The following is a 22,011-nucleotide window of genomic DNA, read 5'->3' as shown; positions in this document are numbered from 1 at the left end:
GATCCAGCCAGAGCCCCAACAAGGAAGCCAGTAGGAATAAATATCTCCATTTTATTCTCCTTCAGTCTCTTGCCAGTGCTTCGCTTGGTTAAGCTCTACTGGAAGCCAGAAGGAAAGGAATTCAGCTTGATGTACCAGATCACAAGAGCCTTCCTCCTGGCTTATGAGGCAGGGTAAAAAAAAGATGTAGAGTAGATTGAGGTGGGGGAAGGAAACACAAAGATATCTCCAGATCAATATTTCGTTGCTCTCTTAACTTGAATTCCAGGTTCACATTTTCAGTTGCCTTCTCAGCACTTTCTGGATGTCCCACATCAAACTCAAGATGGCCAAACTTCCTCACTAAGCTAGCTGTCTTCCCAGGGTCCTTTAACTTTTATCAGTGGTGCCTTAGTTCTGATTAGTTTACTCTTTTTCATTATATTCCATCATTTATAAATCTTTATGATCCTCCTTTGAAATGTCTCATTTTCCATATTTGCATTTTTGTTGCCACCCACTACCCCAATAACCCATATTCTTGCAACAGTAGTCAGACTGTCCCATCTACCCTTGCAGTCCACTCTTCACTCCAGAAGATTACCAGGTAATCTTCCCAGTTCACTAGTGTCAGCTGTTACTCTTGTTCAGTAGCTCCACTCTTCCTGGAGGCTGCACTCTGCTTTCTCTAGATTACTTCCCAATATGCTCTTATGTGCCTCAAGGACCTGCCAGATTCTCTTCTTTATCCACCCTGCACATGTCACGTTTCTCTTCTGTTTCTATTCCTTTTCTCTTGATGTTTATCCTCCACCCAGGATTCCCCACCTCCTCCCTGACTATTCAACTCTTTTCCACCTCTCAAGGTCTCACTCGAGTTTTATCTGTTTCATGAATCAAAACCTGACGACAGGAGTTCCCATCGTGACTCAGCGGTTAACGAATCCGACTAGGAACCATGAGGTTGCAGGTTCGATCCCTGGCCTTGCTCAGTGGGTTAAGGATACAGCATTGCCATGAGCTGTGGTGTAGGTTGCAGACGTGGCTCAGATCCCGAGTTGCTGTGGCTTTGGCATAGGCCGGTGGCTACAGCTCCGATTAGACCCCTAGCCTGGGAACCTCCATATACCGCAGGAGCGGCCGAAGAAATGGCAAAAAGACAAGGAAAAAAGAAAAAAAAAAAAAAAAACCTGACTACAGCAGATTATGGTGATCTCCCCTTCTCTGAATTCCTTTAGTATGGTGGGTATCTACCTTTCTTTTTGCTACATATCCCTACATACTTGAGGATAGAGTTCCCCCAAATTAGCGTAAGTTACACCTATGTTCAAAGCAGACTGAATTACTGGTACATTAAGAAATGTACTTACACACATTAGTGTCAATGGTTAAGAAAGTTAATAGTCTAGAGAAGGATATTTGTGCATGGATGCCTGGGAAAAGAGGGCTCCCTATTTCTTTGCCATGCTGGGTAGACGAGCTCTGGGGAAAAAAGAGCTGGCTGTGGGTTAAATGCCTGTTTCCACAGGGACCATGAGAAACAGAGAAGGAAAAGCTGCTTAAGATCCTAATCCCCCCAAGTAAACAATAAATTTATTGAAACAAGCCTGCACACATAAACCTTGTGGGTAAGGTCAGTGCATTGAGAGCCAAACAAAATTTGGGTAGGCTTAATTATCTTGCTCATTTACAGGCCACTGCTGTAGAGATAAAGAAAAACCTCAGTGCAGACGGGTCTAATTGAACAAGTACCTTTTCACAGAAAAAAAAAAAAAATCCTGGGATTATTGTCCATATTGCTAAACTGAAGGGAAGTAATTTAATAGGCAAGAGTTTCTAACTGTTAAATCTTTCTAAATTTTTGGATCTAACTGCTTCTGAGTATCACTGGATTTTCACTGATATCAGAGGGAAAAAAACAGGAGATCTAATGGAAGAACAGCTAGTGCTTTAATTTTTTCACATAGTCTATCTTTGTTGAAAAACCCAAGGAGGCCATCATGCTAAGCACAGAAGAATGATTAATTTATTTAAAATACTCAGGCTTTTTCTCACTCAAATCTGGAACAAGACAGGGATGCCCACTCTCACCACTGCTCTTCAACATAGTTTTGGAAGTCCTAGCCACAGCAATTAGACAAACAAAAGAAATAAAAGGCATCCATATAGGAAGAGAAGAGATAAAACTGTCACTGTATGCAGACGACATGATACTATACATAGAAAATCCTAAGGACTCAACCCCAAAACTACTTGAACTGATTAATAAATTCAGCAAAGTAGCAGGATATAAGATGAACATTCAGAAGTTAGTTGCATTTCTGTATACCAGCAATGAAATATTAGAAAAGGAATACAAAAATACAGTACCTTTTAAAATTGCACCTCACAAAATCAAATAACTTGGAATACACCTCACCAAGGAAGTAAAGGACTTACATGCCGAGAACAATAAAACTTTAATCAAAGAAATTAAAGAAGATGTAAAGAAATGGAAAGATATTCCATGTTCATGGATTGGAAAAATCAATATTGTAAAAATGGCCATACTACCCAAAGCAATCTACAGATTCAATGCAATCCCTATCAAATTACCCATGACATTTTTCGCAGAACTAGAACAAACAATCGAAAAATTTATATGGAACCACAAAAGACCCAGAATTGCCAAAGCAATCCTGGAAACAAAAACCAAGCAGGGGGCATAACTTTCCCAGACTTCAAGAAATATTACAAAGCCACATTCATCAAAACAGTGTGGTACTGGTATCAAAACAGACAGACAGACCAATGGAACAGAATAGAGAACCCAGAAATAAACCTTGACACCTATGGTCAATTAATCTTTGACAAGGGAGGCAAGAACATAAAATGGGGAAAAGAAAGTCTATTCAGCAAGCATTGCTGGGAAACCTGGACAGCTGCATGCAAAGCAATGAAATTAGAACACACCCTCACACCATGCACAAAAATAAACTCAAAATGGCTGAAAGACTTAAATATAAGACAAGACACCATCAAACTCCTAGAAGAGAACATAGGCAAAACACTCTCTGACATCAACATCATGAATATTTTCTCAGGTCTGTCTCTTAAAGCAACAGAAATAAGAGCAAAAATAAACCCATGGGACCTCATCAAACTGAAAAGCTTTTGCACAGCAAGGGAAACCAAAAAGAAAACAAAAAGACAACTTACAGAATGGGAGAAAATAGTTTCAAACGATGCAACAGACAAGGGCTTAATCTCTAAAATGTATAAGCAACTTATACAACTCAACAACAAAAAAGCCAATCACCCAATGGAAAAATGGGCAAAAGACCTGAATAGACTGTTCTTCAAGGAAGTATACAAATGGCCAGCAAACACATGAAAAAAATGCTCAACATTGCTGATTATAAGAGAAATGCAAATCAAAACTACCATGAGATACCACCTCACACCAGTCAGAACGGCCGTCATTAATAAGTCCACAAATAACAAGTGCTGGAGGGGCTGAGGAGAAAAGGGAACCCTCCTGCACTGCTGGTGGGAATGTAAACTGGTACAGCCACTATGGAGAACAGTTAGGAGATACCTTAGAAATCTATACATAGAACTTCCAAATGACCCTGCAATCCTACTCTTGGGCATATGCCCGGACAAAACTCTACTTAAAAGAGACACATGCACCCGCATGTTCATTGCAGCACTATTCACGATAGCCAAGACATGGAAACAACCCAAATGTCCATGAACAGATGATTGGATTAGGAAGATGTGGTATAAATACACAATGGAATACTACTCAGCCATAAAAAAGAATGACATAATGCCATTTGCAGCAACATGGATGGAACTAGAGACTCTCATACTGAGTGAAATGAGTCAGAAAGACAAAGACAAATACCATATGATATCACTTATAACTGGAATCTAATATCCAGCACAAATGAACATCTCCACAGAAAAGAATAGACTTGTGGCTGCCCAACGGGAGAGGGAGGGAGTGGGAGGGATCGGGAGCTTGGAGTTATCAGATACAACTTGGAATAGATTTACAAGGAGATCCTGCTGAGTAGCATTGAGAACTATGTCTAGATACTCATATTGCAACAGAACAAAGGGTGGGAAAAAAAATGTATACATGTAAGAGTAACTTGATCCCCATGCTGTACAGCCGGGGGAAAAAAGAAATGTATGGAGAGAAAGAAGAAGAAAGGATTACATAAAGAAAAAAAAAACTCAGGCTTTGTGTGACAGACTCCTTAGTTGTAGAAATATTTTGTAACTGTACCCAGACTCTTAGATCCAAATGGTGAAAAGGCAAGCTTACTGCTTTTCTTATTTCTAAACATTTTGGCATTTTACTACAAGCTGTATGCCATTATAAGTCAAATCTTTATACAATCCAAGTTACAAATCCAAAGAAACACATTTTATTCATATTCACTATTTCCTTACTTCATAATGATGATTTAAATGTACTAACAACTGATAAATTAAATTATGACCAGCTTCAGGAACATTTGGACCCCTAAATCTCCATGGCTTAATACAATAAAAGTTTCATTCCCTTTTTTTGGCTGCACCAAGGGCATGTGGAAGTTCTAGTTCCCAGACCAGGGATCCAGCCCTTGCCAGAGCAGCAACCCAAGCTGCTGCAGTGACAGTGCCAGATCCTTAACCCTCTGTGCCATCACTCCTGAAAGTTCTGTTCTTGCTCAAGTAAGGTCTCACTGGCTAGTAGCTTTCAAAGTGATCGCTCAGAGTACTAGGCCCTGTCATTGTGGGGCTCCCCGCTCCTCTCAGGTTTCAGAATCCTTTTTATTCTACTGTAGGATTGAGGGAAAGTGTGTGGAGAAGAAACTCAGACCAGAATTAACACACTTTTTTTTTTCATTGACAGAGTTGCTGCACAATATTATATAACTTATAGATATGGACAGTCTAGCGAGTCACAATTTTTAAAGGTTATACTTTAAAATTTAAAACTCCATTTGTAGTTATAAAATTTGGACTATATTCCCCATGTTGTACAGTATATCCTTATAGCTTATTTTATATTTAATAGTTTCTACCTCTTAGTCTCTCCCCCCATCCGTCTTCCCCACTGGTCACCACTCATTTGTTCTCTATCTCTGTGAGTTTGCATTGTTTTTGTTATTGTCACTAGTTTGTTGTATTTTTTATTCTGCTCAAATTTTATTGGCGAGAACTAGAGGCAAAAGAACTAGAGGTAAGGTAGTCCCCGGCTGGGCCGCTGCTTCTCACCAACACTTTTGCCTAGAGTGATGTTACTAATCTTCAGTGGTCTGTTATCCATCTCTGCCACATCAGCTTCCCCCAAATCAAAACTAGAAATTTTCTCAAAACACTGAACACCCCCAGTCATTCAATGACTAGTTTCGGGGTTCAAGAAATCAGTATAACTAAGAAGAAGTATAGTATTATTAAAAAGGAAAAGAGACTATCCATGTTAAATATGGAACTTTTTTTAAATTTCATTTTTAGGGCTGCACCCTTGACCTAAGGAAGTTCCCAGGCTAAGGGTTGAATCAGAGCTACAGCTGCTGGCCTACACCACAGCTCACAGCAATGCCAGATCCCTGACTCACTGATTGAGGCCAGGGATTGAACCTGCATCCTCATGGATACTAGTCGGATTCGTTTCTGCTGCGCCACAACAGGAACTCCAATATGGAACTTGTTTACAGTGTGGGAAAGCAAACAATGTCCATCCACCAGCAGTACAGTGTTAGGAAAGGTTTTTCATCCTCCTCAAGCCCCTGAGTTTCTTAATAGCAAGATGGGATGACAAGTTTGCTGAGTCCAATAGAATAGCATTTATTCTATTCCCCATCATTATGTAAGTGCTCAGTGCATTTTGGTTCTCGATTGGTGTTCACCAAAGGCAGGGCTCACTTTCTCACTGATGCCACTTATTACTTTTCCCACAGCAGACTATGCTCAAAAATCCTTCAGCAATGCCCTGTTACAAGTCAAGAGGGTTGGCCTGGAATCCAGGGCCTCACACCATCTGGTTCCACCTCCCTTTCCAGCTCTGGATATGCCTCTGACGTAGCACTCAAAAGCTCATGTCACTCACATTCACCAAGTACCATGTTTTCAAGATTCCAAAAAGCACTTTGCTCTCCCATCTTAAAGTTTTTGAAAGCAGCATGTATCTTCCAAATGATTTTTATACTTTATGTAGTTATTTCTTCTCTTGTCTTTTCTCCAAAGAAAAGAAAAACAGACGAGTCAGCGGTTAGTCAGTGGGTCAGAACATGGCATACGCACTGAGCACCTGCTTGGTGCCAGTCCCTGATCCAGTTGCTGGGGATACAAGCATCACTGGAAGGTTCTTGACTCCACTTTCTCCTTCATTCACAAACATGGGCTACACCCCCCTACACACACATATAAACATATTCCTACCCAAGTATCCAGGACTCAGCTGAAATGCCACTTCCTCCATGAAGTCTTCATTGATCACCCATATAAAGGAATCTCTATCCTCTTTGAATTCTTGCAACACTTGGGTCCTCTCTCAGGACCCAGTCTGCATACTCTTTAATTGTTATGCACTTACCCTTGACCTTTGAACAACGAAAGGGCTAGGGGCATCGACCCTCTGGGCAGTGGAAGAGAACCTCACAGTTGGTCCGGTGCAGCCTTGGTTCCTCTGTACCCTCAGTCCCCTCACCAGTCTTGGATGGTGTAATACTGTAGTACATACTCATTGAAAAAAATCCATATATAAGTGGAGTTCAAACCCGTGTTGTCCAGGGGTCAACTGGAAGACCCTAGAAGAGAAAGGCCATGTCTTAGACATTTTCATATGATGTTCCCCCCTGCATTTCAGGGTGGTTTACAGATCATAGGTATTGATTGAAACACAAACCTATGGTACAATTGAGCTATAATCACAACTAACCACCTGTAGTCACTACCTGCTACCATTGAAGCCAGCAGTACATAGCACTCCAGGAAGTCCAGTAGGTAAAGAATGAAGGTGCATTCTCCAATATTTTTTTTTAATTAGTGTCACACTCAGGCCATGAGAAGTAGAGAATCACCAGGCTAAAGAGAAATATTTGCTACAATAATAGGAATGGGGACAGTGTCCTCTGGTGGTATTACCAGCCTTATAGCCATCAAGACCTTGTTAGTTAACCTCAGTCTAAAGGGTGACAATACTCTGAGGGACTTTGATGGATCATCTATGACAGCCATTCTTCTCAAAGTGTAGTCTACACAAGAATCACCTAGAAACTGTGGTAAACACAGATTTCTGGGCCCACTCTCAGAGTTTCTGATTCTGTAGGTTAAGGCTGGGACCACCAAATTTATATTTCTAACAAGTCTCAGATGATACTGATGTGGCTGGTCCAAGGAACTACACTCTTTTTTTCTTTTCTTCATTTTTTTTTTGGGGGGGGGGCTTTTTAGGGCCACACCTGCAGCATAAGGAAGTTCCCAGGCTAGGGGTGGAATAGGAACTACAGCTGCTGGCCTACACCACAGCCACAGCAACTCAGGATCTGAGCTGCATCTGTGACCTACACCACAGCTCACAACAACAGCGGATCCCTAACCCACTGAGCGAGGCCAGGGATTGAACCCAAATCCTCATGGCTACTAGTTGGGTTCATTACCTCTGCGCCACAACGGGAACTCCCCGAGGAACTACTTTGAGCATCAGTGCATGGTAGCATTCCACAGAATCATAGATTAGGCTTAGAAAAATATATAGATTACCTAGTTTGTCCTCTTTGCCTAAGTCATCTCGAGATACTTAATGAAGACAGCACATCCTTTGCCACCAGTGAGGGGGATTCCATTATGTCCCTTGGCCATTATATTCTACAAATTAACAGTATTTATAAAAATTTGTCTCATATGCCTGAATGTACCTAAACTAGCCTGGTTATCAGAAAAGGAGCTATCAAGTTTCCGGGATTGTTCCCTAAACTAAGAGGCCTAGCTGCAGGCAAATGGAGGATGTCCCTTCCAGCGAACAAAGTTTGTGATCCAACAACTCAATGAACACAAACAGGAATGTGGTACAGAGAAGGAATAAGCATCAGATGGTTCAGTATGGGCCAGTGAGGAGTGAAGTGGGCTTTGGGTTTGTTTGTTTTTTTTCAGTTGCCTTCCTGTGATGACAACGCCTCGGTTTTCCGCAGGGGAGCTTCCATCTATGCTTATAGCTCCTTCCAGGCAGAGTGGAGCTTCTGAGCCCACCTAATAACTCATTCTCATTCATGGAAATTAGCACAGTGGATGTTCTAGGAGCTCATTAGCCAGGCTCTAAGAGGAGTGGCAACTTTTTTTTTTCCCCACCTTTTCAGGGCCACAGGTGTGGCATATGGAAGTTCCCAGGCTAGGGGTTGAATCACAGCTACAGATGCCAGCCTACACCACAGCCACAGCAACGCAGGATCTGAGCTGTGTCTGTGACCTACACCACAGGTCACGGCAGTGCCGGATCAATAACCCACTGAGTGAGGCCAGGGATCGAACCTGCATCCTCATGGATACTAGTAGGGTTCGTAAGTTGCTGAGCCACAGTGGGAACTCCAGAGAGGACTGGCAGCTTTTGTCTTCTCCCTTTGGAGCCCAACTGTCATGCCATAAGGAAGTCCAAGCCAGATTATGGAATGCTTAGCGGTTCCATGGAGAGGAGCACAAAGATGAGAGGTCATATTGGATGTTGCAGTACTAGCCACTCTCCAACAGGATGCATCTGTGTGGGGGACCCCACAGGACACCAGCAGAACTGCCCACATGAAGCCAGCCAACCCCAGGAATCATAAGATATAACAGATTCTTATCTGAAGACACAAAATCAGGAATTGCTTGTGTTCCCGCAATAGATAACTGATAGAGGAAGCGATCTCCTCTCCTCTCAGTTTTTGTGGTAAGGGTTTTACATGTGGCACGATCATCATATTCTGTGACCCTGCACGTAGAGGTTAGTTCAACTTAACCACTTAACACAAGCTGGTCAGTAAAACTCAATTACAAGACTTTCTAAACTAGGCTTAGAGTTTCTAGGGCCATCTTTCCAGTAGGAAGGGAGAGTATGCCTGAGAATAAAGCCAATGCAAATGAAAGCAGAGCCAAGAGGATTCCATGCGATTTTCTGTCTAATCCAGTATGCCTTGATCCATGTTTATCTTTGGTCATTTTAGTTTCGAGAGCCAATTCATTTCTTTCATTAATTTAGTTTCAGGAGTCCCCGTCGTGGCGCAGTGGTTAACGAATCCGACTAGGAACCATGAGGTTGCGGGTTCGGTCCCTGCCCTTGCTCAGTGGGTTAACGATCCGGCGTTGCCTTGAGCTGTGGTGTAGGTTACAAACGCGGCTTGGATCCTGCGTTGCTGTGGCTCTGGTGTAGGCTGGCAGCTGCAGTTCCGATTCGACCCCTAGCCTGGGAGCCTTCCATATGCCGCGAGAGCGGCCCAAGAAATGGCAAAAAGACGAAAAAAAAAAAAAAAATTTACTTTCATCTGGGATTCCTATCATTTGGAACTGAAAGCATTTTGATTGATGCAAGGATGTTAGCAGTAAGCAGAGGACAGTAATAGAGGATCTAGAAGCCAGAGACAACTTGGAGGTTCAGGTAGATGTAGTCCCTGTTGGAAAATAACTACCGGCAAGGTTGGTATCCTGAAAAAGATTCCAGTCCCCAGGATCTCTGAATATGATTATGCTGGCTGTGTCCTATAGGAAGGGCCCTGCCTAGGTGAGAGCTGAAATTAGCACCTGGTCCAGGACTCTGGTGCAGGACTGTGTCAGTTCAGAACAAGGAGGACATCTTATATGATTCACACAAAAGCATCATGTAGGCTGCTGAGCCCCACTGGCCCTCTTCCCAATGAAAACCAGGTGACCACATAGGAGACCTAGAAAAGAAGCAGAAAAACTAACCTAGCTGCCTGGAGATGGAATTGAACCCTTTTTTGCACCCTCTAATCTGGCACAGCTGCCTCCCACTGGCAAAATGTAATGAGAACACAGCTGGCCAGGGCATCTGGGACAAGTAGCAGACGTCTGGTTTTTATCACAACAAAGAGAATTTAGAAGGGCACATAAAGACCGAGTGTCAGCAGATAGGAGTTTTGGAAAGTCCAAGAACAAGCCAAACTTAACAGTGTATTATAAGGGACATAGGTAAATTGATTTAAAAAAAATTCTAAAAAGCAAAGAAACAAAAACTTTTTAGTTTAAACAATGAAAATCAAAAAAAAGAAAAATAAAAAAATAATTCAGGAGAGTAAATACTTAACCTCAGCAAGTCGGGATAGGAAAGGAATCCACCAATTGAAGCAATGGTGTCCGGTAATGTTCCAATTATTGGCAGGTTGCCAGAGGAACCAACTACGTGATTAGAGGCTTGAACTTTTAGTCACACCCTCAACCTCCAGGGATGGGAAAGGGGCTGGAGATTGAGTTCAGTCATCAAGGACCAATTATTTAATCAGTTGTGCCTATGCAATGAGGTCTTCGTAAAACCTAAAAAGGACAAGGAGTGAAGAGGTTCCAGGCTGGAGAACAAGTTGGGATTCCAGGAGAGAGGGGCACCTGGGGAGGGCATGGAATTCCACCCCCTTTCCTCACACCTTGCCCTAGGCATCTCTTCCACCTGGCTCTTCCTGAGTTATATCCCTTTATCATAACCAGTAATCTAGTAAGTCAAATATTTGAGTTCTGTGAGCTGCTCTAGCAAATCAAACCCAAGGAAGGGACCATTACAACCTCTAATCTATGCTAGTGGGTAAGAAGCACAGGTGACAACCTGGACTTGGGATGGGTGTTGGAAGTGAGTGGGTGGGGGGTCAGTCTTGTAGGATCTGACACTACCTCCAGGTGGATAGTGTCAGAATTGAGTTGAATTAGAGGTCACCCAGCTGGTGTCTGAGAACTGCTTGATAGAATTGATGTCCAGAACTATATGCATCAATAGCACCCAAAACCCTTTTAAAAATTGTTTCCCCTTTTACTGCTCCTCATATTTGGACAAAGCACATATTTACCTAACTGATCCAGCCAGCCCTCCATATCTTTACACTATACTTCCAGTAATGTTTGAACTACCGGTTCTAGTATCAATTTAACAACTGCTTTAGAGATGATGAGGAATGTGATATGTCCATGTTATGTTGGGATGTGGTGGGCCTGTTTTTGTATGCTGGAGTGTAGGATGCATTCTTTGGTTCAGAGAGATGTATGATAAGGGGCCAAATAGCCTTTGACAGTGTTTGGGCTTTAGCCCAAGATAAAATAAATGTCAAAATCATTTTGATCCTCTAGAGGCTATGAGTAGTAATCCTGTATATTGTTCACTGGCTTTTATGCTTAGATAATTGTACCCAGGAGATTTTCCAAATGCTGTCTTTATTTTTTAATTTTTTTATTGAAGTATAGCTATTTACAATGTTATGTTAGTTTCAGGTGTACAGCAAAGCAATTGTTTTATATATACGTATATAAAGAATATATTGGAGTTCCCGTCATGGCTCAGTGGTTAACCTGACTAACCCATGAGGATGCAGGTTCAACCCCTGGCCTCATTCAGTGGGTTAAGGATCTGGTGTTGCCATGAGCTGTGGTGTAGGTTGCAGACGCGGCTTGGATCCTGTGTTGCTGTGGTTGTGGCGTAGGCCTTCGGCTACAGCTCTGATTCGACCCCTAGCCTGGGAACCTCCATATGCCACAGGTGTGGCCCTAAAAAGACAAAAAGACAAAAAAAAAAAAGAATATCTTATATATAATAGGCACAAATATATTCTTTTTCAGATTCTTTTCCACTGTAGGTTATTATAAGATATTGAATATAGTTCCCTGTGCTATACTGTAGATCCTTGTTTATCTATTGTTTATATAGTGGCATGTATATGTTAATCCCAAACTCCTAATTGTGCCTCCTCCCCCTCCTTTCCCCTTTGGGAACTGTAAGATTTTTTACTGTGTCTGTGAGTCTGTTTCTGTCTTGTAAATAAGTTAATTTTATCATACTTTAGATTCCACATATAAGTGATATCATATAGTTGTCTTTGTCTGATTTACTTCACTTAGTATGATAATCTCTAGGTCCATCCATGTTACTGCAAGTGGCATTATTTCATTTTTATATGGTGCAGTAATATTCCATTGTATATCAAATACCATCTTTAAATGGTACTTCGATATTTTTATTATCATTCAGTGCTCTTACCACATCCGTAAGATAAGAGACAAGTGGATTATGTGATTATTTCACCCATACAACATGGCTTTGGCAGTATTGTACCCACTTAAATCACCCAGGTGGCTACTTCCAGGAAACGGTAAGGCATCAGCTTGGAACTCCATCTTCCTTCTTGAACTAACACAACTCTTAGTGTAGGCGCCTCTGTGATTCTACAACTGCACCCCCTAGGCTGGCCCTATTGCTAATGCCCACAGACCTATTCCCCTATTGGTTACTGCCTGTGACTCTTTAAATGTCCAGACTTTGCCCTGTAGCAAAGATCTAAGTTCTCCCTCCACTGCCTTGTACACTGCTCTCAACCCAGCCCATTGCTTGACCTTACCTTTACATTGTGTGACTGGATTTTTACTGTCCATACAGCAAATAGTAGCTGACTTTTTTTAATTAGTCAAATGAATTTATCACATCTGTAGTTGTATAATGATCATAACAATCTGATTTCACAGGATTTCCATCCCACAGCCCAAACACATCCCCCCACCCCCCCTAAACTGTCTCCTCTGGAGACCATAAGTTTTTCGATGTCTGTGAGTCAGCATCTGTTCTGCAAAGAAGTTCGGTCTGTCCTTTTTTCAGATTCCACATGTCAGTGAAAGCATTTGATGTTGGTGTCTCATTGTGTGGCTGACTTCACTTAGCATGATAATTTCTAGGTCCATTCATGTTGCTAAAAATGCCAGTATTTCGTTCTTTTTAATGGCTGAGTAATATTCCATTGTGTGTATGTACCACGTCTTCCTGATCCACTCCTCTGTCGATGGACATTTAGGTTGTTTCCATGTCTTGGCTATTGTAAATAGTGCTGCAATGAACATTGGAGTACATGTGTCTTTGTGAGTCATGGTTTTCTCTGGATAGATGCCCAGGAGTGGGATTGCTGGATCAAATGGTAGTTCTATGTTTAGTTTTCTGAGGAATCTCCATGCTGCTTTCCACAGTGGTTGCACCAATTTACAATCCCACCAACAGTGTACTAGAGTTCCTTTTTCTCCACACCCTCTCCAGCACTTCTTGTTTGTAGACTTTTTGATGATGGCCATTCTGGCTAGTGTAAGGTGGTACCTCACAGTGGTTTTGATTTGCATTTCTCTAATAATGAGTGATGTTGAACATCTTTTCATGTGTTTTTTGGCCATCTGTATGTCTTCTTTGGAGAACTGTCTGTGTATATATGCCCATTTTTTGAATGGGTTTTTTTTTTTTTTTTTCTTTTGGTATGGAGCTGCAGAAGTTGTTTGTAAATTTTGGAGATGAATCCCTTGTCAGTTGACTCACTTGCAGAGATTTTCTCCCATTCTGTGGGTTGTCTTTTCATTTTGTTTAGGGTTTCCTTTGCTGTGCACAAACTTTTAAGTTTAATTAGGTCCCATTTGTTTATTTTTGTTTTTATTGTCAATACTCTGAGAGGTGGATCTGAGAAGATGTTGCTGTCATTTATGTCAGAGAGTGTTTGGCCTATGTTTTCCTCTAAGAGTTTTATAGTGTCTGGTCTTATATCTAGGTTTTCAATTCATTTGGAGTTTATTTTTGTGTATGATGTTAGGGAGTGTTCTAATTTCATTCTTTTCCATGTGGCTGTCCCGTTTTCCCAGCACCACTTACTGAACAAGCTGTCCTTTCTCCATCGTATATTCTTGCCTCCTTTGTCATAGATTAGTTGGTTGTAGGTGCGTGGGTTTAATTTTGGGCTTTCTATCCTGTTCCACTGATCTATATTTCTGTCTTTGTGCCAGTACCATATGGTTTTGGTGATTGTTGCTTTGTAGTATAGTCTGAAGTCCGGGAGCCTAATTCCTCCAGCTCCATTTTTCTTTTTCAGGATGTCTTTGGCTATTCTGGGTCTTTTGTGCTTCCAAACAAACTTTAAAATATTTTGTTCAAGTTCTGTGAAAAATGTCCTTGGTAATTTAATAGGGATTGCATTGAATCTGTATATCGCCTTATGTAGTATAGTCATTTTGATAATATTGACTGTTCCAATCCACGAGCATGGTATATATTTCCATCTGTTTGTGTCATCTTTGATTTCTTTCATCAGGGTCTTATAGTTTTCAGAATACAGGTCTTTTGTCTCTTTAGGTAGGTTTACTCCTAGGTATTTTATTCTTTTGGATGCGATGGTAAACGGGATTGCTTCCCTAATTTCTTTTTCTGCTCTTTCATTGTTAGTGTATAGAAATGCCGTCGATTTCTGTGTATTCATTTTGTATTCTGCGACTTTGCCAAATTCGTGGATGAGCTCTAACAGTTTTCTGGTAGAGTCTTTAGGATTCTCTAGGTATAGTATCATGTCATCTGCAAATAGTGATGGTTTTACTTCTTGCTTTCCAATTTGGATTCCTTTAATTTCTTTTACTTCTCTGATTGCTGTGGCTAGGACTTCCAAAACTATGTTGAAGAGTAGTGGTGAGAGCAGACATCCTTGTCTTGTTCCTGATCTCAGTGGGAATTCTTTCAGCTTTTCATCATTGAGAATGACGTTCACTGTGGGTTTGTCATATATGGGCTTTATTATGTTGAGGTAGGTTCCCGTTATGCCCATGTTCTGAAGGGTTTTTATCAGAAATGGGTGTTGGATTTTGTCAAAGGCTTTTCCCGCATCTATTGAGAGGATCACATGGTTTTTATTCTTCAGTGTGTTAATGTGGTGTATCACACTGATGATTTGTGGATATCGAAGAACACTTGCATCCCTGGGATAAATCCCACTTGATCATGATGTATAATCCTTTTAATGTATTGTTGGATGTGGTTTGCTAGTATTTTGTTGAGGATTTTTGCATCGATGTTCATCAGTGAAATTGGCCTGTAGTTTTCTTTTTTTGTGGTATCTTTGTCTGGTTTTGGTATCAGGGTGATGGTGGCCTCATAGAATGAGTTTGGGAGTAGCTGACTTTTATGCAGGACCTCTCACAGATAAACCAAGAAGGTTGTTTCATTTCAGTAATGAGTCATGAGGTTTAGACAGTTCAACGACAGAAGTGAACTGTGAATTAGTTTGAAAGCAGAATTACTACCTGCTGTGTACTATATATAACTTGTGTCTCACGACACAAATTCCATTTGAGAATTTTCTTGTGTAGCTTCCTCTTTATCATGGCCTCTTTCTGATATCACTCATATCATATCATAGGTAGTTCAGATCTTAATATAATTTACTGCTCTTAAGTTATGGAGACTGTTTTTATCAGAGCCTAACAGCATGTGATGGCAAACCTCCTCTCCAGCGCCATAATCAGTATGTTTTTGAGTCCAAAAATTCCAGTGGGCGACACTAGGTGGCAGTGTTATATTTCATCCAAAGCCTCCAATTTGCATGCATTGTGGTGTCAGAAACTTCTAAAATTATGTATGAATGTGTTAGAAGAATAGGGTCTCAGCGGCATCCTGGAACCACTACACATGATATATTTTTTTATACTTGCCAAATATTCCTTCAAGGTGTTGTACCTCCTTTTTATTTGCAGGGTCCCAGAGGGAGATTAATTTATTGTTCACCATTCAGAGGATTCCTCTGGTGGCCTGAAGTTATTTGTAGGAATTTCACTGATTTCACTAAGCTCTGAATCTTAACTGGATTGATTAACCTTTTGGCTAGTCCATGTGCCTTGACAGATCTCAAGTCTCCTGAGTTTCTCCTTATAAGTTGGGTAAAGATCATAATGTGATCAAAATAATAAATTAATTTTGATGGTGATCATATTTAAATCCAGTCCCATCAAATTGTAGCAGTAAGGTGGAGAAGTCAGATGTCTTTGGGGAAGACATCCTTTCTCATGTACAAGCAAACTGTGGTTGACCTCTTCCAGAGTAAGAGCAAGAAGATAGTGTGGCTGAAAAGGGAACCCTTCTACACTGTTGGTGGGAATGTAAGTGGGTACAACCACTATGGGGAACAGTCCAGAGGTTCCTTTAAAAACTAAAAATAGATACCATTTCATCCAGCAACTCAGCTCCTTGGCATATATCTGGAAAAGATAAAAACTCTAATTCAAAAAGTTATATGGAGCCCAGTGTTCATAGCAGCACTATTCACAATAGCCAAGATGTGGAAGCAGCCTAAGTGTCCATAGATAGATGAAGGGATAAAGAAGGTGTGTCATGTTATATACACAATGGAGGACCACCAGCCATAAAAAAGAATGAAATCATGCCATTTGCAGCAACATGGATAGACCTAGAGATTATCACACTATTGAAGGAAGTCAGACAAAGACAAATATGGTATGACATCACTTATATGTGCAATCTAAAAAATAATACAAATCAACTTATTTACAAAACATTCATAGTCATAGAAAATAAATCTATGATTACCAAAGGGGAAAGGGAGGGGGAATAAATTAGGAGTATGGGATTAATAGATATATCTTTATATATAAAATAGGTAAACAACAAAGACCTACTGTATAGCACAGGGAACCATATTCAATTCTGATATTAACTTATAATGGAAAGTAATTTGAAGCTGTACACCTGACACTAACACAGTGTTGCAAATCAACTAGAGTTAATTTTTTTTTTTTTTTTTTTTTGCTATTTCTTGGGCCACTCCTGCGGCATGTGGAGGTTCCCAGGCTAGGGGTCTAATTGGAGCTGTAGCCGCAGGCCTACACCAGAGCCACAGCAACGCAGGATCCGAGCTGCGTCTGCAACCTACACCACAGCTATAACCCACTGAGCAAGGGCAGGGATCGAACCTGCAACCTCATGGTTCCTAGTCGGATTCGTTAACCACTGCACCACGACGGGAACTCCTAGAGTTAAATTTTTTTAAAAAAACAAGATAGATAGCTGAACCTATCATCCAAAAAATCCCAGTCACAGTCAGCTTGTTGAACCTCTTATACAGTTTTTACAATGCTTGGCACAACAGATGCTAATTTAAATAATGGTAACTACTTGTTTAACTCATGATAGTTAGCAGTTATTTCCAAGGGTCTTTTCCCTTGGACAATAGAGGATTCACAGAAAGCACTAATGGAGACTAGCACTCCTGCTCTCATTGTTTCCTAATGACGGGACACTTCTGTGTCCTTCCAAGATCTGACATTGCCTGATGTATCCTACAAAGGGGCAATCCTCAGGGCTCCTGTTTTGCGTGTCCAATTAAAAGTACAGGCAGGGGGGAGGGGGGTTCCCATCATGGCCCAGCGGAAACAAATCTGACTAGGAACCATGAAGTTGTGGGTTCAGTCCCTGGCCTCGCTCAGTGGGTTAAGGATGTGGCATTGTCATGAGCTGTGGTGTGGGTTGTAGATGCTCATGATCCTGTGTTGCTGTGGCTGTGGTGTAGTATAGGCCAGCGGCTACAGCTCCGATTCGACCCTTAGCCTGGGAATCTCCATATGCTGCAGGTTCGGCCCTAAAAAGCAAAAAAAAAAAAAAAAGGAAAGAAAAAAGAAAGAAAGAAAGAAAGGTATATGAAGGGCAGACTTCTCTCTTAAAGCTTTTGGCTTTAGGCTGGTAGTGACAAGGTCCTTCATCACATTCACTCTAATACATATTCATATTCTCCTTGCTCAGTGGGTTATAGCTGTGGTGTAGGTTGCAGACGCAGCTCGGATCCTGCGTTGCTGTGGCTCTGGTGTAGGCCTGCGGCTACAGCTCCAATTAGACCCCTAGCCTGGTAAAGGCAAGCACTGGTAATTTATTCTTGTTTCTCCATCTTCGGCTTCATAGTGATTCTGGCACTGCCTACCATAATTTTCATTCGCCCCAAACTTCAATTTTCATACCTTAATATTGCCTTCCATTCCTCTGATGAAACTATATATAGTACATTTTGCATCCTCATCTCCCCGAGGTTTTACTCCACCACTTAACTTTATCATACAATCTTGGACCTCCCACGAGGGGTCATTTGAAGATTTCTTGACTCTCAAGTTAATTGTCTCACCTTAATCGTCCCATTAAAGTTTTCTCCCACAACTTTAGTAGATGAATTAAAATCACTGTCTTGTGATTAAACACACCTGATTTTCCTATTTCTCTTCAGCATCTTTAGCTCTAAACTCATACAGGCATACTGAAACAGATCTGATAGGTTAACTTCAGTGAGGTGGATGCAGGAGGCAGAATAGGTTTCCCTGCTCCCAACTATTGTTCATATGCCACCAAACCCTCTGAGGGATCCTGTCAAATTTCCTACTTCTTTATTCCCCCTCACCCTGGGTGTTTTGTTTTTTTTTAAATCACATAAATAGTTCTATCTGATTCAATGTTTATTTCCTTTATTTGGGTTACTGTCTTCATCCCAGCCCACTGGCTTAATTCTTTGTAGCTTAAACTTTCTTTTCATTGGTAAAGTCCACTACTAGTAGCTGTGAGAACAAACTACCTTGACATTCTATTTCCCTGTTCTTCCATTAAAAGAATTACACAGGGGAATCCATGCCCAAGTGGTTCTCCCTAGTCAAAGGGTCTAACATAGTTTCAGGGAAGTGTAACACAAATCCTCATAAAACCAAGCAGGGTTGCCACTGTCCTTAACATTCTTCATGCTTCCACAGAGGTAATCCATTTCACCGTTAGCAAAAGGAGTATACAGTTTTCCTTCTCATTATAAATTCACTGCATTCCAGACTTCATGCACTCCAAAGAGGGCGCTGATATGGTACTTAAATTCTCTATAGATCAAATCCTGAACCTTGTAATAAATGGTTAATTAACAGTCATACCAACCAACTCCTTCCATTAAGTAGTTTCTAAAATCAACAGAGCCTTGGTTGTTTAGTCTGAAAATCCAAGAAAGCAGAGATTCCTGAGTACTACTCAAAAATATAACCGAACTCCATTACACCATAGCCTTTGTTTTCCATGTAGGTATATCTGATAAGGCCTGGTAGAAGCACACAAGTTAGTCCAGGAACCTAAGTAGGTCCCTCCTCCTCCTTGAAGCCAGAACTCTAATCTTAGGATTTGGCCAGCCACATGGAAGAAGGAAGCCATAGAGAACAGGAGAGAAAGAGAGAAAGTCAATCTTCCCCGGGGCACAGGACTGGTTTAACGCATCTGCTACTTACATGCAAATGAATTCATGGAAGAGAGAAGAGAAAATCATATGCACATGGTAATTTAATGTATAGTGATCCTGCTCCCAATAAATGCTGTTCAGTCAGCCTCTCACATTCTTACCAAACAGGTTAGCATTCTCCTCTCTTGGAGAGAAACATGAATAGAAGTGGGCCATCAGGCAGCATGGAGACAAGGAAATATGTTCCTTTCTGCCCACTCTATCTTCAGTGTAGCACACTGAAAAGGTAAAAGGATTATATAACTGTACTACAGAATTATCTGACTTTCTATTATATGAAGGTCTTGTGTAATAACCGAGAGACCTCTGAAATAAAGGTTTGTTTCTACTTCTTGCCAATTTGCTTTGCCTTTCTGAATCTTTTTATGTACAACGAAAAATATCCATTGAGTTGATCTTTAAGTTTCTTTCAAGATCTGAGTCTGTGTTTTATTATTATAGTACATATCCAGATTTCATTACCAAGTTGATTGTTGGTTGCTTCTATGGGGCAGGGATGGTGGCTTATACACCCTTTACATGTCTAGTGTTTACAACTAGCACCTTTTAAAAAATGTTGGTTGAGGTGTGGAAAAGTGTGCACTGCTATTTTGTTAAAATTTATGTTAAATAGGAGATGGAGGTAATGTAACAGGGGATGTAATATATATTTATAATTTTACTTGCCAGAATGTCCCTGGAGGTATAAAGAAACTAATACTGGTTCCTTTTGAGCATGGGGGCTGAAGGACCAGGAGTTGTGCATGACAGTGAAAGTTGTTTTTCAATATGTTTGTCTTTTTACTTACGTTTTAATTCTCCCCTTGGTCTTTCTCCTCCAGCCACCCTACCCTTCTTGCTATTCCTCCAACTTATGAAGTATGCTCCTGATTCAAGGCCTTTGCACTTGCCATTCTAGTGTCTGAAATACTCTCTAGCGTCTGGAATATTCTCCCTTCACATACTCCTTTACTTCATTCCAAACACTGCTCAAATATCCCCTTAACACCGATACCCCTCTGACTCCCCTGTATGTAAAACTCTTCCTCTCTTCCCTAATATACCCCTTACTATAGTGCCATTTAACATACTAAATATTTTCATTTATTGACTGTATGACTCCCTTTTGCAACACTGCCTGGTGCATAACAATCAACACATACTTGTTGAATTAATGAATGTACTGTTTGAGGTTCGATTTTTCTAAAAAATCATGTGCATAAATTACCGTAAATTATTTTTTTCCAGAAAAAAACAACTAGTTAAGGAATGAATGTTCGCTGAATCAGCTATTAGCTTTTTATTATTGTAGGACAAAGTCCAAACTTTTTTACTCAACGTACAGGGCTCTCTATCTGCCACGGGCAAGTCATTCAACGTAAATTCCGTTTTCTCATTCTTGAAGTGGGACTGTTACTAATTAAACCACAGAATTAAGATTAAATATAGGTGAAAGCGCTTCTGTACCCTTGGCGCTATTAAAACTATACAAAGCACATCGCTTCTCCGGTGCCTGGAATCTAGGAGGAGTACACGGTTTCAACTTACGCAAAAGACCTTAAGTTCAAAGCGAGAAAAGTCTACGAAGCCGCCGCACCAAAGACCAATCTTCGGCGTGGGGTGTGCCTCGAGGGAGCGGTTGCCAGGGCAACCGTCGGGCGTTCCTGGAATCCGAGTACGCGAGACGCGGCAGCTCCGAGCGACGTCCTTTCAGAGATAGCGATTGGTGGACCTCGGGCCTATCGGCGAGCAGGTGGGGCGGGACGGGGGCGAGCAGAGTCCCGGGGAAGGCGTTCCCGCTGCCTGGCTCCCGACTTCCGGGTCGCGGTGCTTGCAGGGAGCGGACCGCGGGTAGCGTCGTTTCCGTTGCCGGCAGTTTGCAGTTGGGGAAACCGAGGCAGCTCCAGCTCCCCCTAGTTCTTCCGCTCTCGTGAGGTGGCTGCTGTTTCTTTTCCTCTTGCCCGGCGCCGTTTGGGTGCTGCTGAGCTGAGGGCGCGCGAACCCCGCGGTGTCCTACGGAAAGTCCGCGCAGGGCGCCAGGGCCGGCGCGGCTTTGTGCTAGCGGTTCCCTCCCACCCTTGGGCTGGGCGCGAGCTGGGCTTGGCCAGGCTCCAGAAGGGGGGCTCGGCGCAAGCGGCTCCCCGAGGGCTGGCGAGCTGGCGTTTCCTCCGCTTGGCATTTCGGCTTCTTTTGTCCTGATGAGCGAGGAACAGATGGATTCATTTTAAAGTCACAGTTCAGCCCATTTTTGATTGCACTGATTTTGCACTGATCTGCGGGAATCTCGAATTTGACACTCCCTCGGGAAATGGAGTGATATATTTGTGAGTTTAAGGCAGGAAGGAGATGAGCATTTTTGAGTAATTACTCCTGACTTGCATTTCCCCGACCCCGCTTCATTTAGGAATTGAAGATTTTTCTTATGGGATAAAGATTCTGTCTTATCGAGGGTGTCGTTTATTACTCTTCTTATTATTTCTGCCCTTCACTTGTTGAATGGAATATCGACCATTAGCCAGGGTGTGATTCTTACTCCGAGTTCAACTTGTGTACTTCAGTTTGTAAGCCATATGTAGTGTTCTTATTTGCTGGGATCACCTGCCTGTGCGACAGATGTTACTGGAATTATTCACAGGGTTTAAGAAGACTTATTCCTTATACGAACAATTCTGATATATGGTATATTTGATTTCACTGTTGCTTAGCTGGGGTCGTTTTGTTCTTAAGCAGTTGAGCCCTGTTCTCAAAAAATAAGAAACTAAAATAGAGAACTGAG

The 22,011-nt window shown here is 41.6% G+C and overlaps 2 protein-coding genes across 8 annotated transcripts in view; one reads left to right on the top strand and one right to left on the bottom strand.

Moving 5' to 3' along the window:
• Positions 1-22,011, top strand: part of ELMOD2 (ELMO domain containing 2) — a 40,640-nt gene that overhangs the window by 927 nt on the left and 17,702 nt on the right. For 2 of the 7 annotated variants that reach the window (XR_014812907.1, XM_021101556.2), the window contains exon 1: positions 21,048-21,170. The exons of 3 other annotated variants lie outside the window; for them this stretch is intronic. The gene's annotated coding sequence lies outside the window, so the exon portion shown is untranslated. Of the gene's footprint in view, positions 1-21,047; positions 21,560-22,011 lie in introns of those variants that run through there. 2 more of the 7 variants (XR_014812908.1, XM_084972845.1) reach the window with 1 other exon arrangement.
• Positions 484-21,414, bottom strand: LOC146400947 (uncharacterized). Its single transcript, XM_084973780.1, has 3 exons — positions 20,784-21,414; positions 5,553-6,767; positions 484-1,000 (listed from the first exon to the last, which is right to left on the bottom strand). Exon 1 carries the CDS (start codon positions 21,412-21,414, stop codon positions 20,800-20,802), a length of 615 nt encoding a protein of 204 aa, XP_084829906.1. The 3' UTR covers positions 484-1,000; positions 5,553-6,767; positions 20,784-20,799.

The sequence above is a fragment of the Sus scrofa genome, chromosome 8 (assembly GCF_054392235.1).
Source record: "Sus scrofa isolate SSC_HxYL_T2T_F1_AM1 chromosome 8, Sscrofa_HxYL_maternal_Yorkshire_Landrace_v2.0, whole genome shotgun sequence".
Classification (NCBI taxonomy): domain Eukaryota; kingdom Metazoa; phylum Chordata; class Mammalia; order Artiodactyla; family Suidae; genus Sus; species Sus scrofa.
This window is presented reverse-complemented; position numbering and strand designations above follow the sequence as displayed.